General features: G+C 32.7%; 3 protein-coding genes across 8 annotated transcripts; 2 read left to right on the top strand and 1 right to left on the bottom strand.

Annotated features, from left to right (window-relative positions):
* The first annotated feature begins 1522 nt into the window (after positions 1–1522).
* LOC100779669 (uncharacterized) lies at positions 1523–4982 on the top strand. 5 transcript variants are annotated; one of them, XM_003534705.5, is made up of 3 exons: positions 1523–2566; positions 3284–3329; positions 3514–4982. In XM_003534705.5, the coding sequence occupies exon 3, from the start codon at positions 3534–3536 to the stop codon at positions 4677–4679; it is 1146 nt and encodes a 381-aa protein (XP_003534753.1). In that variant the 5' UTR covers positions 1523–2566; positions 3284–3329; positions 3514–3533; the 3' UTR covers positions 4680–4982. The 5 variants fall into 5 exon arrangements, with proteins under 5 accessions (XP_003534753.1, XP_014617327.1, XP_040861249.1 ...); XM_014761841.3 differs by having other exon boundaries at positions 1524–2566; positions 3284–3314; XM_041005315.1 differs by lacking the exon at positions 1523–2566 and adding an exon at positions 2636–3081 and having other exon boundaries at positions 3284–3314.
* Positions 4983–6382: 1400 nt separating this feature from the next.
* LOC100791929 (uncharacterized WD repeat-containing protein C2A9.03) lies at positions 6383–10684 on the bottom strand. Of its 2 annotated transcripts, XM_003534968.5 has the most exons (11): positions 10434–10684; positions 9489–9668; positions 9097–9264; positions 8916–9002; positions 8551–8685; positions 8355–8465; positions 7911–8002; positions 7672–7777; positions 7181–7267; positions 6646–7037; positions 6383–6567 (listed from the first exon to the last, which is right to left on the bottom strand). In XM_003534968.5, exons 2-11 carry the CDS (start codon positions 9630–9632, stop codon positions 6498–6500), a joined length of 1392 nt encoding a protein of 463 aa, XP_003535016.1. In that variant the 5' UTR covers positions 9633–9668; positions 10434–10684; the 3' UTR covers positions 6383–6497. The 2 variants fall into 2 exon arrangements, with proteins under 2 accessions (XP_003535016.1, XP_006586807.1); XM_006586744.4 differs by having other exon boundaries at positions 6383–7037; positions 10434–10682.
* A 3710-nt stretch (positions 10685–14394) lies between these two features.
* Positions 14395–17372, top strand: LOC100789290 (uncharacterized protein At3g52155, chloroplastic). Its single transcript, XM_003534966.5, has 5 exons — positions 14395–14837; positions 15034–15133; positions 15244–15423; positions 15991–16108; positions 16825–17372. Exons 1-5 carry the CDS (start codon positions 14606–14608, stop codon positions 16885–16887), a joined length of 693 nt encoding a protein of 230 aa, XP_003535014.1. The 5' UTR covers positions 14395–14605; the 3' UTR covers positions 16888–17372.
* The last annotated feature ends 97 nt before the right edge of the window (positions 17373–17469 follow it).

Raw genomic sequence — 17469 nt, 5'->3', positions numbered from 1 at the left:
ACAAAAATCATCAAAAAAAGAATATTAAATTATATAAAAATTATAAAAAAAAATTAACAAGTAATTAATAAAATTTTAATAATTTCAGTGGGACATGTACGAGAATGGGTATGAAACGGGTATTGACATCCCCGTTACTAATCCCGACCCCGATTAAAAAAGTCGGGTAATTTCCAAACCTAAATCCGTATGGATTTGAACGAATACCCACCTATATAGATTTTACTACGATGCGTAAATATGAAATTAATTGAGAGAAAGTAACAATAAAATTTGCGTATTAAAAATAACTTAGATTCAATTCTTTAATCTGTTAATAAAAAAATTGAATTTTGCCCCATTAACCAATACTAATTTTAAATGTCAAATTTTATTGTATGGGTTTACATCGAAACTTCAATTTTAATTGAATAATAATAAAAAAATAATAATTTAAAAGTTGCATTTAAATATTGTCCAAACTCCAAACCCCTTAAATATGTAAGATTGAATTTGTAATTTATTGTATCAATTGAAAAAACGGAATCCTCTTGTGAGTTTTTTTTTTCAGAGAAATTTTTTACCCTCAATGTAACATATAGACCATTCACAATTAATTCCATAAAATAATGTTGTTGACTTAGTAAACTTCACATTTTGGTTATTGTTATTGGATAGGTATACCTCAATGCTTGTTAAAATGTTAGAATTTCCTTTATATCCGATGGAGGGTGCGAATTTGTTGCTCTTAACTCTACAAATTTTGTCACGTGTATGGTATTTTTTTTATAATTAAAAGGTATAATTCCCTTCTTATCACGATTCATTTTTTAGGTAAAATAATATTTTCATGTAAAGAGCCAAAGATGTATGGTATTTATGCTTCAACAAGATTAGTCTCACATCAAAGGATGTAAAAATTCCCACATAAGGATAAAAATACCTCCCTTCGCATGATCTTTCATGTAAAGAGCCAAAGATGAAGTAACAGAAATTTGGTTAAAACCTAAAAGCTCATTTTGAACAAAGGAATGTCTGAAATTTTACCCTCTTGTTGCATGCACATATTTTTTGGACATGGAATTTTTTCACATGTAAGGTTTGTATTCCCTCATGGAAATTACTGCAGATTCATGACCACTATAGTTTGGATCAATTTTTAGATAACACATAATTGAGTGTAATTAATTTGTTCTTGTAAATTAAAATTGAAACCTCAGTTATATATCATGTAAAGATTGATCAAAATTATATGTTTAGTTTATATATAAATATCTTAAATATGTATATTTCATCTCTTCCTAATTTTATATATTTAAGCTTCCTATCCTTCATTTTTTACTTCTTTCATGATAATAATTATTAATTTCTCCAATATAACAGCCTATGCACACACAAGACTATCATCTAGTGAAGTCTAGGAAAGAAAGACAACACAAACTTATCACACAAGAGAACAAATGATTGAAATTTTCTATTCCACTAATTAATTTAGACTAATATTATAAGACAATTATATTAGTTATTTATCATTATGTATTTTATTTTATGTGAACTACTAAATAAGATGATATAAACTTAAATTAACAGAGGTAAATGTTGGTCCATTAAAGGATAATGAAAACCTCATTAGGTTAATACGTTATAAGAAGACTAAGGTTGTGGTCTTTCAATATAACAAGTTATCACACATAGTATCTCTTAGAGACTCTAGTTGACGAAGAATCATAAGGCCACATCGTTGGTTGTTTGTGATTCAACAAATGCCGCAGAATGCTTTGATCAATAATCAATTACTATAAATCCAATTATTTTACTCTAATGGTTAATAATTAGGCATCCAACTACTACATATTCAGGTATTTTAGTTTAATTTTTAATAATCAAACATGTTGTAAATTCTAAGACTTTTAGTGATCTGTTCTAAGATATATACCTACAAATATTAACTTATGTATAAAAAGAATAAAAATTAAAGATTAAAGATTTCAAACACAAACTATTTTTAAGAATTTAACCCGTCATCTCATAAGTCATAAGACACCAACTTTATTGTTGTCTCATTCCCTCAATGTATTCAACCGGAAGATTGAGATTTTTTTTAATTAAAAAAAAACTTTTTTAGTTTTCATGTCACTAAAATTGCTTGCTTATATGTAGCATGACATCAACTGACAAGTCAATTTAGTTAGTAATTAGGAAATCATGTATGAACAGGAAATAGTTTACTTGGGCATTCAGGGTCTACGAGGGATCCATTCTCTGCTGTCCAATTCATTTTTCTCCATTGATGGTAACATGCATTTGATAGGTTAGAGGTAGTACATATTGCGTTGGCCACACTGCGTGACAGCGGTGTACAAAGATTATGGTACCATTATTTAATAAAAGTTTTAGGTGCAAAATTCAAACTTAAATTTTTTAAATTAATAGTGGGGTCATATCATATTGGATTGTCAAATTATATGTCTATTGCAGCCTCCTCATGCTGACCATCTCCAATTCCAAACCTTGAATGAAATGCAGAGGCAAAATCAGAGGTAAAATTGAGGATGAATAAGTGATGCATCCAAATCAATTAAGCCAAGTAAGTTGATATATAAGTCACACATGAACACATTCTTTGTATCTTTGTGAATGATCATGGTCAGTGATGTTGGCCGAAAAGCTGTGCATATTGTTAATCAATCTTTGGTCTTTTTAAATAGAGAAAGTCATGTTTTGCGCAAAACCCGGATAGAAAGTGCAGGTAACAAACATTGAGCATTGTGCAATGAACATAAATTTATGCATACATGGCAAAGACAGAAGTAGATGGTATCATAGCACTTTTTAGACCTTAAATAAAGAATGATCATAATTGATTCTCCACCTTGGTTTATGTTACTACATATTCACAAAACTACTCTCAGATCTCAAATTAACAATTTGAAATCCGGCTCCACTTGTTTAGTGTAAACACTACCTGCCCCCACCATTGGATATATGTAGAACATAGTTCCAACACAATAGTACAGTGAGTGATCAAAAGCCAGTATTTAAATTTTAGGCTTCAGGGTCCGCTCATTATAAACCTAGTCAAATGAGATAATAAAATATCAGGTAATAAAGATGTGCCCTAGTGTATTGCTGGATTTTTCTTTTCATAGCTGAAAAGTGAAAAGTCTTTGATGTTTAAAAGTGCCATGCTGGATTTCAATTTCATCTTAAAAAGTTTCTTGTTTCAGGCTCATACCATTGTTTGTGTTATCGAAGGCCAAAGCTTATAATCACTTCTGTGACCCCAGTTCTGTATATTTTGCAGGTACAGACTTGAAGTTGGGCACTAACTACTGGTAAGGATTTCCCATGTAATGCTCTAAACTCTACAGTTTGCTTATTTTCTTCTTATATACTTACATATAACATTCTTTGTTTAAATATATGACATTAAAACAAATCACATGTCATGCTCCCTAGGACTTTGTTTCCATTCTATGTCTGATTCAGATTAGTGCAACTCTTATTGCTTCTATCTCCTCTGACCCTTGTCAGGTGTGCATTATCTACATACCATGGGGTGTTTTTCTTCAAAAGTCATAGCCAGATCAATCAGCTTCCATGAAGAGAGAAAGAAGAGATCACAGAGAAAAACTAACGGCATTCCATTGCTGGAAGATCTAATCATCTCCACTGGTGGCAGTGACCAGTACCTTGCTCTTTTCTGTGCAGCTAACACAGTATCCAACAAACTGCATTCTGGAAGTTTAAGTTCTAACACTTCCTCAAAACTGGCCATTGAGCCTGCCAGTGCCAGTTCTGAAACTATCAAGAAGTTGAAGCTGCCATCATCAGCAAGACTAGGCCAAGGAGAAGGGAAACAAATTGAGAGTGATAAGAACAGGTCCAAAAGTTGGCACCAATTTCCAGAACACATTGTGCAGTCTCTTGCTCAGGAGAATTCATCTGGTTTTGAAGATAAACATGACTTGAGCTCCAAGGGTGCTGCGCGTAGTAGGAGCTTTCACACATTGAAGGAATATGATGATATGGTTAAAAAAATATGGTTGGCCGAATCCCTCACAGATCAGCAAAGTGAGTTTAATGATGAAGAAGATGCTGGTTCAGGAGCTAATACAACTCATCATACTGAGGATAGGGATTGTGTCATCAAGAAGATGCAACCACCATGCTTAAACAAAAATTATTCATTGGAAGAAATAGAAGAAAGAAAAGTAGTGAAGGAGACCGACAACTTGAGTACAACATCAGAAATCAGCACAGTAGCTACAACTCCAAGTCCTAAAAGTCACATATCTAGTTCAGGTATTAAGAATGAGGGAGTGGTTCCAAGCCATAAAACAAGCACAATTGAGAAGGGAATTAAGAGAAAAGCTGTGGCAAAGAGGCTAGAATCACTTAGAATCCCAACCGGTGTCGAATATCCAGCAATTGCTAGTCTTAGAGAATGGCTCCCTGCAAGTGGAATATACTCTCCTGAATCCTATGTCACCCCAAAATTTGGCAGTTATTCTATCATGGACATTAGAAATGCAAATGAATCCAGTGAGGATTCTGTATTTAGTCCAGAGTTGGTGTCTGCCTTTGAACAATGTATGCAAAAACTTGAAGCAGATGAAGAAAACATTCTGAAACAAATTGTAGAGAATGTGGAGGAAGAAAGTGAAGCAAGCAGCCCCAAGAAAGAACACCATGCATAGAAAATCAAACAACTGAAGGTGAATTTTGTTAATAATGGATAAATCATAGACAAAATTGTTATTTCTACTCCACTACTCTATTTTTCACATCTTCAATGCCTGTATGCATGTGAATTTTCAGGTCACAATTTTTTTTTTAATTTGAGAGTATTCTGAGAAGAGATGCCAATTTACATGGCAGTGAATGTAAATGTACTATGCCTACATCCAATGCCTTGACCACCTTTGTGTATCATATCATAGTTATAAAAAATTTGGAGAAAACAATTTCGTTGGAAAATGCAGCCTCCTATAACTGATATTTCTGGGAAAATTCAAGTGAATTTTATGACTTTTTCACCTCATTCAATATGAAACAACCACATTTTTCGCAATACTATTCCATCATTTTCATCTGTGTCCTACAGGTATCTTGCCATATAAACTGAACTCGTTGAGTGCTAACAGGAGTGTACAATAAAATAGATTGTTGAGTTTCTTAACTAGGTATGAAAATCTATAGACTTTGGACCATGCACTAGAAAAATAATTGAGTCAAAGTTAGTCAAGTGTTATTGCAACCCTTTTCGACAATACTATTTACCATTACAATTATTAATTAGTACCATCTAGAATCCTTGAATTAACTCTCAGGGCTGCCTCTCCTGTCTAACTACAACGAAACACAAGACTATAAACAAGTTTGACGCTCATTTCATTAAGAATAAGAAATAACATGTCAACTGCATAATTTGTACTGGTTCAGTAACTGAATACAACCAATTTGTATTTTGTAGTAATTTTTTTTACTTAAAATGTTCAAGGTCCCTACAAATATAACCATATTTATTTAGTCCTAGTTATTATTTTTTTTATCTCTAATACTAAGCCTTTCCTTTTGTCCTTTTGCTTCAAAAATACTTATGTAACTCCATACATCACAACATCATGTTACAAAATTTTTTACGTGGCAGCAACAGATGAAATCACATAAACATTTTTGTTACGAAGGGATAAAAACAAAAAGGCTTGAACATTATAGGAATCATAAATTAATAAAAAAAGGAATTTAGGTCTACGTTTTTTTTTCATAAATTAAAACAGAAAGTCATATTTGCAATTGCAAAGGGTCAAAAAGGAATTTAGGTCTACGTTTTTTTTTTCTAGCCATATTCTGCTTCTATATATTGATTTAGCACGTTTCACGCAAATCTAAATGGGGTGTATTTTTCCCTATTACTCTTAGTTGATTTCAACCACTAAGTCTGTCTTTGGATTCCAATTTGAAGCTTGTCAAACGGATGATCACACTTTCAAATGTAGAAAACTGAAGCAAGTATTTTGTTTCATTGAAATAAATGTTATTTTGAACGTGGCTTTTATACAAACACACCCTAACACCTAGTCCATGTTATCAAACTCAAATCATGCCTCTGGTGTTGCCTTGAAATTACTTTCCATGTCTATATCCCAATTTAATTCATATAAGGTAAAAGCACAGATGCACTCCACTTGTAAAGGATTCGATAGTCTATCTATCCCGAGTCCTAACCTTCCCCTTTAACCTATAAAAAGAGGTAATAAGTAATAAAAGTAAGCATACGAAAGATCCCTCACTCTCCGTTGCATTCTTCAATATACAGCACAAGATACTAAAAGGTAGATGAGAGTGTGACAAACAAATGCATTAAAAAATGAGGGTAAAACATTGCATTATAGACCTCTGTACAAACTTCCTTCATTTTATTACCATCGGAAAGATTAAAACAGACATTGACAGTCAATGTTATTTAGCATGAAGGTGTACATCAAACAACTGTAGCATCCTCAAGCCATGCTCTACAATGTATGATGAGACAATCTACCGGTTTTTCTGGTTTTGCTATGATGTACCACCATACTCGAATACCTAAACAATAGACAACACAACATGAGCTGTAGGTACTTACAAGGTGTAAGGTTACAAATTTACAAGCAGTCAAGGTACATGTAATTTCTGCGTCGATTGAACTGTAGAAGGCTTCCATAGGTGCGATCCCAAACACCAATAAAGAGTGATTCTGTGTCAGGGCTGAAGGATACACCAGAGATCTCCCCAAAAAAATCGATCTCTTGCTCCTTCTCAAACCCATGCTTTGTGTCATAGACATGCACAAAGTCAGCTGGCTCAGCCATCGCCATGAACTGTCCATCAGATGTGAAACGTATTGAACGTATAGCTCCAAGGTTGCCTTTAAGAACAGCAACGGATTTTGACAAGTTCCGAACATCCCAAACACGACATGTTTTGTCTTGGTTCCCAGTAGCAAATATGCGGCCATCAGGATGCCATGCAGAAGCAAATGAGAAATCCAAGTGTCCACGTAAAGGTGTGATAGTCTACAAAGACAACCAAAATTAAAATTAGATATTCACAACTTTTCACACTTGGCACATCCACCCCCCACTCTCATCCCATTCAAGAGTCCTTTGAGAAATATATAGCCAGGAACCTATAATATAGACAAACAGTAGCAGCCCACCTTTCCTGTTTGAGAATCCACCAGTAACCCTTTTGGGTTGTCTCCAACAACAGCAAGTAGTTTTCCATCAGGGCTCAATGAAGTATGCTGCAGACAGAAAGAGAACAAATTCATATTATCCTTTATGTCATTTACCAATAGACATTGAATCATATTTTCCAACACTAGCAGCAGGCATCCACAATGCACATCCAACAAGATAATTAAGAATATATTTTTAGAAACTAATAGGACTGAAATTATAATGAAATTAAGATAAAGTTCAACCAGAAACTCTCATTTACAAAAGAAGAAATTCAGCCAGTAGCATAGAAAGCGGGCAGACTAGCAATAGCAAAGTGATAAAAACAACCAAGCCTTTTTTTTCCAACAAAGTCATGCCAATTCTTAATTTGTCAAAATTCCAGGCCTATGATGCAATAATCACATATACCCATAATGAAAATGTCATAATTAATTTAAAACATGGAAAATCAAGTGAAAATACTTACATTTACTGGCCAAGGAAAGCAGAAATGCTTTGAAAGCTGAAATCTCTCAATATCAAAGTCTCTAACTCCAGAGTCATTGTTTGAAGCCATGAAATGAACAGCTCCACTGATTGATTAATCAACAGTTAGTAACAAGCCCTATTTGAGGGTTGTGCACAGTGATTGCTAACATCATATCAACAATTTAGGAATAAAAAAAAATCTAGGAAAAGGATAATAAGAAAGAAGAGAAAAAATACCTTGGGTGCTCATAAATCTCCACAGCATTTGTGATTGCATTGTCCTCATATGTAGTTCGGGTACAAAAACTAACCCCTGGCCGATCTAAGTACTGCAGGAAATTCAAACAACATGAAAATATTGACAAACACATCAATATACAAGATCAAGGGAGAAAAATTGAGGATGACTTCAGATTTTTCCAATTTTGTTAAGCAGAAATATTTCAATTAATAATATAAATAAATAAAATTGACACCATCTCAAAAACATGGTTAAAATCTATATTGTATAACAAGTTAGTGTATTAGTGCAACAAAAGCCAAAAATAATAATAAAAAAAATTGTGCATGATATTCTAAAGGACTATGTTAAATGGAAAACTAGAAGAGTTGTAGGCTTAGTGCATCTGATGAATAATGGTATTTATAAAATACTAATCATTTATAGGTACAAAAAAATACCTTGCAAATAAGTTCTCCTTGAAACCCTCCAGCAATCAACAAGTTATCTCGTACAGCCAGTGTACTAATTTGTGTCTGAGTAAAACCTTCCAAGAGGCTTCCAGGATGTTTCTATTAGCAAAACACACATTTGAAATCTCAGATGCTTTTTTCCCAAGTGATGCTTTCAACAGAATAACCATGAAAAAATTATTACCTCACATGGAGCTACATGCCCTGATACATTCAAGATTTCAGATCTCTTAGAAGTTAATGAAGACCAGTGAACAATGGAGTAATTTGAAACAAGATATACGTCATGTTTTGATGTTGACCAAACCAAATTCCTCAACTGCAAATGAAAAATTAGAGGTTTCACATAAATGTTACTAAACAACTGCTTAATCTAACAAACATATATCCCATATAGCAAAACAAAGTGTCAGCTATCACACAGGTGTACATGGAGGCACATGTCATTCCACAAGAGACAAGATAACATGGAGTGTAGACGAAACAGATCTTATCACATCCGCACGTGATTAGAAGCAAAGAATTATTAAATCAACTTAATCAACATACTTGGAAATGAAGTATTGTTGACTTCACAGATCTAGTGTTTTGCCAGAAATCATAATATTTCCCCCCTTTATCTGTTGCTTTGCATTCCTGTAGACAAGAGAAGTAGAAAAAGTATAGGGTGAAACGATATTTTTAAAATCACTAATCAAATGCATCCAAACTCCAAGCAAAACATATTTACCTTCTCTGACATTTCCCCTGATTGTGGTATGTTTTCATAATTTTTGTACTGCTCTAGTCTAGTTTGTCTATATTTCTCACGACTAATGCTCAACCTATCCCAAGGTATACCTTGGATATCCTTCCCCCTCCTAGCTTCAGCAGCAGTGGTATCTGATATTCGGTTTTCCTGCAACAGGGAACCCAAAGCCATCCCAAGAAAATGGAAATATCATGTTAATGGCCACATTATAGTAAAACATTAATCATGTAAACTAAAGTTGCCCTTAAAACCAGAAGGCGGCAACTACACGTGTGATAACACACAGACACATTAGGCCACACACACAACATTGAATAGGGTTTCACAGTTAAAATGAGCAAACAAGGTTTTGCTTATGAGTCAAAACAAACCAAAGGGTCATATTCGTAGTCGTCGTCATCATCCGAATCTGATTCACCAAATGCCCTGCCACGGAAATACATATCCTCTTCTACCTCTGCCATTTCATTATCATCTGCCGCATACTCCATTTCATCACCATGGTGTTGAGACATGTTTGCTGATGCCGTTTAGATTTTGATACTTGATATCTAGTTCATAAAGGGAGTATGCTAAATTGAGTTGAAGATAATAATTGAGTGCAAGAAAATGAACATCAAATTCTATGACCTACACACTGCAGGTACTAAGTTTAAATTTTATATAATCTTTTTACAAATTTCAAACACACCAAATTCTTTATGCACTAGAAACTACAGATACTATTGTTTCAATTTTACAGGGCAAAGAACACCACTTAGAGATATTTAGCACCAAAAACTTTAAACAAACCCTAAAACCAAATATATATTTTTTTTAATTTTTAAATTTCCCATTTAAACCTAAATTGACAAGCTGAGCGAAAATAAGCAAAGCTTGATAGAAAAATAACATTAATTTGGGGAAATTTTCAACTACCCCATGAAATAAATTGGAACATGCAATAGAAAAGAAAATTGGAACATGTATTTACATAACAGAATAAAAAAAAAAAAAAAAATATATATATATATATATATATATATATATATATATATATATATATATCTTTTTTCAATACCCACTAGATTCAGAAATCAAAACAATGGTTTAACATGGTCTCAGAAGAAAAAAAAATTGGAAAGCAAAAACAATAAATTAAAAGTAGCTAACCGGAGACGAATTAGCAGCAACTATATACAAACAGAATTAAAAAAAAAAAACTTTAAGGGAGAAAAAAAGGATAATTGAATTAATAAATTAAACGAGGGTGAAGCAATTGCAATTCATTGCAGGAACAATTAAAAAGGGGCTTAAAGGGTTAAAAAAATTCTGACCTTTTTTAATGTTTTAATTTTCTGGGTTCGTGAATCGAAGGGAATAGCAACTCGTTGTGGTTGAGAAGTTGTTGGATCTTGGTGATAGAGACCTGAATCTGATCTTCGTATAAAAATGGAGCAGCTTTGCAAAAATATATAGATAATAGATAATAATATTAATAATAATAACTGCACCTATGAATCTGTGATTGATTAAATCGGACACAGATTAGGGCCTAAGTTTTTTTTTCCTTTTTTTCTTACTATATTTAAGAATAAAATAATAGTAGTAATAAATCGGTGCTATTGTTATCAAGGAGGAGGCATGAACATGGCAGCCTTGTAATTTCCAATAATTTTCTTCACCAAAATTTCGGAAAAAATATTTGACTTAGGGATGAGTTTTGCTATATACTACTCTAATCTAATAACAATTTTTTTAATATTATACTAGTAACACAGAAATTTAGAAAAGTAATTAACTTTTCTTTTTATTAAAATTATTTATATTGCTTATCTCTCTTTATTTACTACTTTTTTTTATAAACCATCATTTACTACTTCAACATTTCATATGTATTATTTAGAATAAAGATTATATATTTAATTTTATGCTTCTTAATTCTTATTAAGATAATTATTAGATCTTATTTAAGTAGTCAAGATCTAAATAGTAAATGAGAAATGAAAATGATACATATAGATAAACACATTTCTTTATTAACCCACCAGCATGCTTTTTAAGGATAGAATTAGAAGGTCCAAACAAAAGTCTAAGCGAATAATACCTTATATTATTGATCTTAATGAAATCGATAGATGTGAGGTTAGAACATTTTCTTAAAATAAAGGCTTAGGTTAATATTATTTTTTAGTCTTGATTGAAGAACTTGTTTTATCACATAAAAAAGTCTAAATAAAAATAGAGAAAAGACAAATAGGTGACCTTAACAATGATTAACGTACTTGAGGTTGAAACATTGATAATAGAAAGAGAACCCGAATCACTCTTGTCTCTTGGCTTCAACTAAAGGACTTGTTTTGTTAAACCAATCAATCTTACATTGCTTAAAAGTTGAAAAAATAATGGCTTAATTATACTATTGATTTTTTAATTATATTTTAATATTCAATTTAGTCCCTTAATTATTAAAAGGTTTAGTTTGGTCCCTTCAATTATTTAAAATTAAACAATTATACTCTTTCTATTGGATTCATTAATTTGAAATTGAAATCGGTAATTTTACATCACTTGCTTATAATCGATGTAAAAAGTTAAATTTTTAAACTAATTACTACAGAAAACAATGTAAAAAAGCTTCTTTGTTTACATTAGTAAGCAATTCTGCACGAAAAACACCCCAAAATCATTTTTTTTTTGCAATTTCCTTCAAATTCGTAATTGAAAAAAATGTGTTTTGTTTGAAGTTAAATGATCTACAAAACCCTCGATTAATTTCGTGAAAGACAATCTCAATAAAGTAAAATTGAGAGTCGGGTTTGCAGTGGAACTTGGTGGTGCAGCAACATCTGTGTTCTTGGTGGAGGTTGGTTGTGCAATTGAATCCAGACGACGGTGGCAATTGGTGGCATGACAATGCGTGGTGGTGGCACGACAATCCACAATGGTGGCGGTTGGTTGCACAATGATGGAGGTTGGTGGTGTGACAATGTGGGTTGTGCAATGGTGGTTGGGTGTAGTGCTTGTTTGGGCTAAGTTCATGGAGGTTGATGGTGGTGTATGAATTCATTGAAGTTGGGTCATTGAAAGGAAAGGAAAAGGAAAATGGATCAATGTTAGTCAACTTCACAAAATTAATGGAAAGGTGATTGTTGTATTTTTAACAATTAAGAAACCAAATTGAGTCTTTAAATATAATTGAAAGATCAATTGTATAATTAAATAGAAAATAATTTATAAATACATTGACTGAGATCTCTTTTAATGATAAAATTATAATAAGTCATTAAAATAAATCCAAACATTATCCAACAAAAGTTACATAAGATAAGATAGAATGTGTACAACACACTAATGATAGAAAAAATCTATTAAAATATTTCAAACATACCCAGAATAATAGGTATGGAAAATCCTGGATGCAAATTAGTCATACACAAAATTAGAAATATTTTATACTTTTTTTTACTGAAAAATATTTTGTACTTGTATTAGGGGTTCTTTAGCTCAAAAACCCATGTTCATTAAATCTATTATTATTCTTATTTGATAGTTTTACATATTGGAGGCTGAGTTCTAGGAAAATAGGTCCTCTTTTTTTTAAAAAAAAAAATATCATTTGAGAAAAAATAAAGGTTCAATTATTTTTTGTATAAGTAAAATATAAGAACTTATATTTACCCAAAAAAATAATAAAAATTCTTCTATTTTATGTGAGTATGAGATCCAAAAAAAATTATCCAACTGAAATTAGCTTCTTCCCCATCCTCTAACATAACATGATTAAATAAATAACGATAAAGATAACTCGAGCTGTTATTCCAAGTGGTTTGAGAATATTAAACAAGAAAAACAGAGCAACCAACTTAAAAAATTCACAAAATTATGGAGATAAGGTAATGCTAGGAAACTTTCCAGTATATTACTACAACCAATTATCTTCTAAACAAAATTAGTTCCACTAAAATCCAACAATTTTTGCTCGAGTTATGATTTTTTGTAACAAAGTTATATAAGAAAATGTTAGTAATAAACTACTGTACTTTCAAAAGCTGTGTGTTCTCTTGGTTTCTAACAAAGGATTTCACCTCTCAACACAAACAAACCAATATTCAAGCAATGCTTTATTAAATTATTCAAGACTAAAATAATATTTTATTATTCGTATTCTAACTTTTTCACCTCTCAACACAAATAAACCAATATTCAAGCAATGATTTATTAAATTATTCAAGACTAAAATAATATTTTATTATTCGTACTCTAACTTTTAAAATAGGTCCACACAAGTTATAGAGAGGTTTTCAAATGTTTTAGAGACATTTTATTGTTACCTAGGGACTTAAGCAATTCAAACTCGTAGATGGAGGGAAATTTGATTTATTTAAAACATATAAATTATGAAATATAAAAATATTATATAATCATATCAACGGTTTAGTAGTTGACATTCCCCCTTTGATAGAGGAGGAAAATACTTCACTAAAGACAGAAAAAACCAATAAGAAGATAGAGGATGAGAAGAATTTTCTGACTTCCTTTTGATTACACATTTCTACGATACATCAAGGCCTTCTCCATTCAAAAAGTATTTTTGTTAATTTATCTTTGTTTAAGCAAGACTCAAGTTTAATTCTTAACAAAAATAATTATTGATTAAATTTTAATTATTTTTTAACTGAATTTTAAATTAATCATTTCTTCCCATGAAATCATGAATGAGATGGTTAAGACCAAAAACAAAAATTTCTCTTTAAGATTGTTATTGTAGTTTCCTAAATAAACCTCTTCAAGAGGCAAAATTGTCCACCGAACCAGCATTGAATTTGCTTAGGGGGTGGGTTGAATGGGTTCTAGTATCACATTTGTGCGTGATTCAAAATGGCCAAGGGGTATCCCTTGTGTGTTGTCTCCCACAACAGCAAGTAGTTTCCCATCTGGGCTCAATGAAGAACAATTGAGGAGGACTTCAGATTATTCCCATTTTGTTAAAGCAATCATATTTCAGTTAATCTTATAAAGAAATAAAATCAAATCCTTCCCAAAAACAAGATTAACATCTATTTTGTGTAATAAGTTAGAGTATTAAAAGTTAAAACCATTCACTAATTTGTACAAAAAAAGCCTTAAAGAAAACAAAATACGTGCCTGATATTCTCGGGCCGTGATAAACATAAAAGAGTTTTGAACATTGCATTTAAAAAAATGTATTTTTTTTATTTATAAATCCCATATATTTTTTTTTATCATTGACATCTTATTTAAGTCGAATAAATGTTCTCTCTAAATATTTGACACGGGCTACTTGGACTCGACTCAAACCTTATGATTTCAATATTTTTTAGAAAAAAAAATAGTCATTACCAAAATTATTGGATATTTTCTGCGTAAGAAAAAAAAAAAAGAGAGTATGTATGTATGTATGTATGTATGTTTGTGTGCGTAGGAAACAGAGGAGGACAAAGACGAAAGGCTGAAGAATTAAGAAGCTAAGACAGAGTGTGTGAGCATGAATGTGGGTGTGTGTGAGATGCATTCTGTAATCTGCAGCACCGTCGTTTCACTTTCACCATACGACTCTTGTCGCCGGAACCCTAACCGATTGCGCGCCAAATCCTCTCTGCTCGTTCAGAAACAGGACGCCCAACTCTCCGACTCCGACTCCGACTCCGTCTCCGTCTCGCGCCGCCTCATTCTCCTTCGCCATGCTAAGAGTTCCTGGGATAATCGCTCTCTCCGCGGTAACCCACTCCTTTTCCCAATTTCCACTTTTTAATTCTCCAACTTTTCCTAAGAAATTGGAATTCCATGGTTAAACTCTCAAACTTCGTTACCTTACCGGTGTGAATGATATTTATGTCTTGGTCATGCTTCTTGAATGTTTATTTATTATTATTATTATTATTATTATTATTATTATTTTTTTTTTTTTTGCAGACCATGACCGGCCACTGAGCAAGTCTGGGAAAGAGGATGCTGTGAGAGTTTCCCGCAGGCTCCAACAGTTGGGTTGGATTCCTGAACTTATCTTGTCCAGGTTAGCAATTTCGCGGCTCGTGTTTTTGATGTTAAGCATTTGAATTTGAGGCTCATTGGGATGAATCTGCCTTTTATTGAGTTGTGTATTGATTTCTTCTTGTGTTGAAGTGATGCAGCGCGGACTAAGGAGACGCTTAAGATAATGCAGGAGCAAGTGCAGGAGCTGGTGGAAGCCGAGGTTCATTTTGTTTCTAGTTTCTATTCGATTGCAGCTATGGATGGGCAAACGGCAGAGCACCTTCAAAAGATTATTTGTAAATATTCAAGGGATGAGATACTTACTATAATGTGAGTATCTACAAATTCCAGCCTTTTAGGGTGGTTTCTAACCATTTTTTTCCCGGTATTTGAAGTTGGAGGCCGATGATTGAAGCTACATTTGAAATATGTATTTTAAAAAAAAAAATCATGCTAGCACAAAACAACCTATGCGGAAAAAGCATACTTTAGTTGATGATATGTTTGCGGATTGAATTTGCTATAATTGAGAAATCACTTGGTGGGTGGCAACTACAAAAAAGTCAGTGGAGTCACATTTCACATTTTCCTTTTCCATATTCATTTGTTTTGAACTTTTTGAACAACGGGGATTGAATTTCATATTGTTTAACTCATCTGTTGGTTGAATGTAGCCTGGAGATCACCCTATGTGGTTAGGTGGTTGTTATCTCAATCTTGTAATATAAAGCCTATGCTTAATGAAGCAATCCAGTTCATTTTCAAGGATTCTCTAAGGGCCCTTTATTATTTTTGGATAATATCTTTTCAATTTTCTTTTTAAGAAACAAAATTTGTTACTTACGAACTAAGATAGATATGATCTGATGGATATTTTGATCATTGGGTGGTATACAGGTGCATGGGACATAATAGGGGGTGGGAAGAAGCAGCATCAATGTTTTCTGGGGCCTCTGTGGAATTAAAGACTTGCAATGCTGCACTGCTTGAGTCTGCTGGAAAATCCTGGGATGAGGTTTGATTTCATTACCTTGCCCAACTGCATGTAGTGTATTTTCTTTCAAGTCAGTTTACTTTCTCCCATCAAATATTAGGAGCTATCCATCAATGATTATCTCTTTTTATACTTATATGAAATTCAGGATAGTTGGTCATTGCTTCCGTGGATTTCCTCAATGCCTCAAAAAACCAAAGTTACTAATGGGACTTTACGGAACATATTTTGTTTTCAGACAGACTAATTGTGTTCACTGCACTGCTCACTTTCTAAATTTTGTGGTCTTAAACAGGAAAATAAAACGAAACTATCCTACATTGTGTTGCTGTCTTAAAAATTGATGTGAAAAAGTGTCAATAATACATTATATTTTAGTTTAAATTCTAAATCCTTGGTATACTTGGATTTACCTTCTATATGATTATCGACAAAGCTTTAGTATTGAATGCTAGAGTAGTGGCAAGAAGTATAGGTTTGAAAAGTTCGTACCATCATTATAACCCTCCCCTCTCCCCCACTACCCAAAATGTGCTGTGTAGGTTAGAAAACACAACTTGATAGGTGTGATTTGACCTTTTAGTTTATTTTTACTCGGATAAAAAGAAAAAGAAAAAAACTTAATTGTATATCTCTGAGCAGTGTAAGGTTTTCATTTATTATTATATTAGCTTTCAAAAGGTAAAAATATTTTTTGAAGTGACAAAAAGATGTATATCTAACTTGGTACCTTACAGGCATTTGCCACTGCAGGATTTGGTGGCTGGAAGCTTCAGGGTATAATAAAACCAAGTAGCTAGCTAGTTGAGATTTTCCGTACTGGGTAAACTTAAAAATAGATATGCAAGAGGTTGGAAGCATCATTACTTATTCAAGGAACCCAAAACGCCTCAGTTAAGGCTACAGAGCTGATGACTTCGGAAAGTATATACTTGAGGAAAGATGAATATGATGGCAAAAGCTTCAGTTAGATGTGTTTAATTTAGCAGCTATGAATTGTTTACATGGTGATTCAAGATGAAACGTTGCTGTGGATAATGTGCAGGATCTCAATGCTTCATATATGCTGCTTGGTGTTGAGCATTTGTTCATTGAAGTGAACTCATGCTGCTCAGTGGTTGTTAATACATGCACAACTACAGGTTTCCAAAGGAAAAAAATATTGCTTCTGTAAATCATATGCTGTGGCAAAAAAAAGAGGCATTTCCTGTTACTTTACTTCCCTTTTACCCCTTCTCTTCTACCTTGATAATAAAGATTGGAAATCTATTTCGAAATACCAAAATGGTATTGGTTAATGATTATCATCAACCTAGACAAGAAGTCTTGGCTTAAATGCAGATTGAAGTGCAAGATATTTGAATTTTGTTTGCAAAATTAAC

The sequence above is a fragment of the Glycine max genome, chromosome 9, assembly GCF_000004515.6.
Source record: "Glycine max cultivar Williams 82 chromosome 9, Glycine_max_v4.0, whole genome shotgun sequence".
NCBI lineage: Eukaryota > Viridiplantae > Streptophyta > Magnoliopsida > Fabales > Fabaceae > Glycine > Glycine max.
This window is presented reverse-complemented; position numbering and strand designations above follow the sequence as displayed.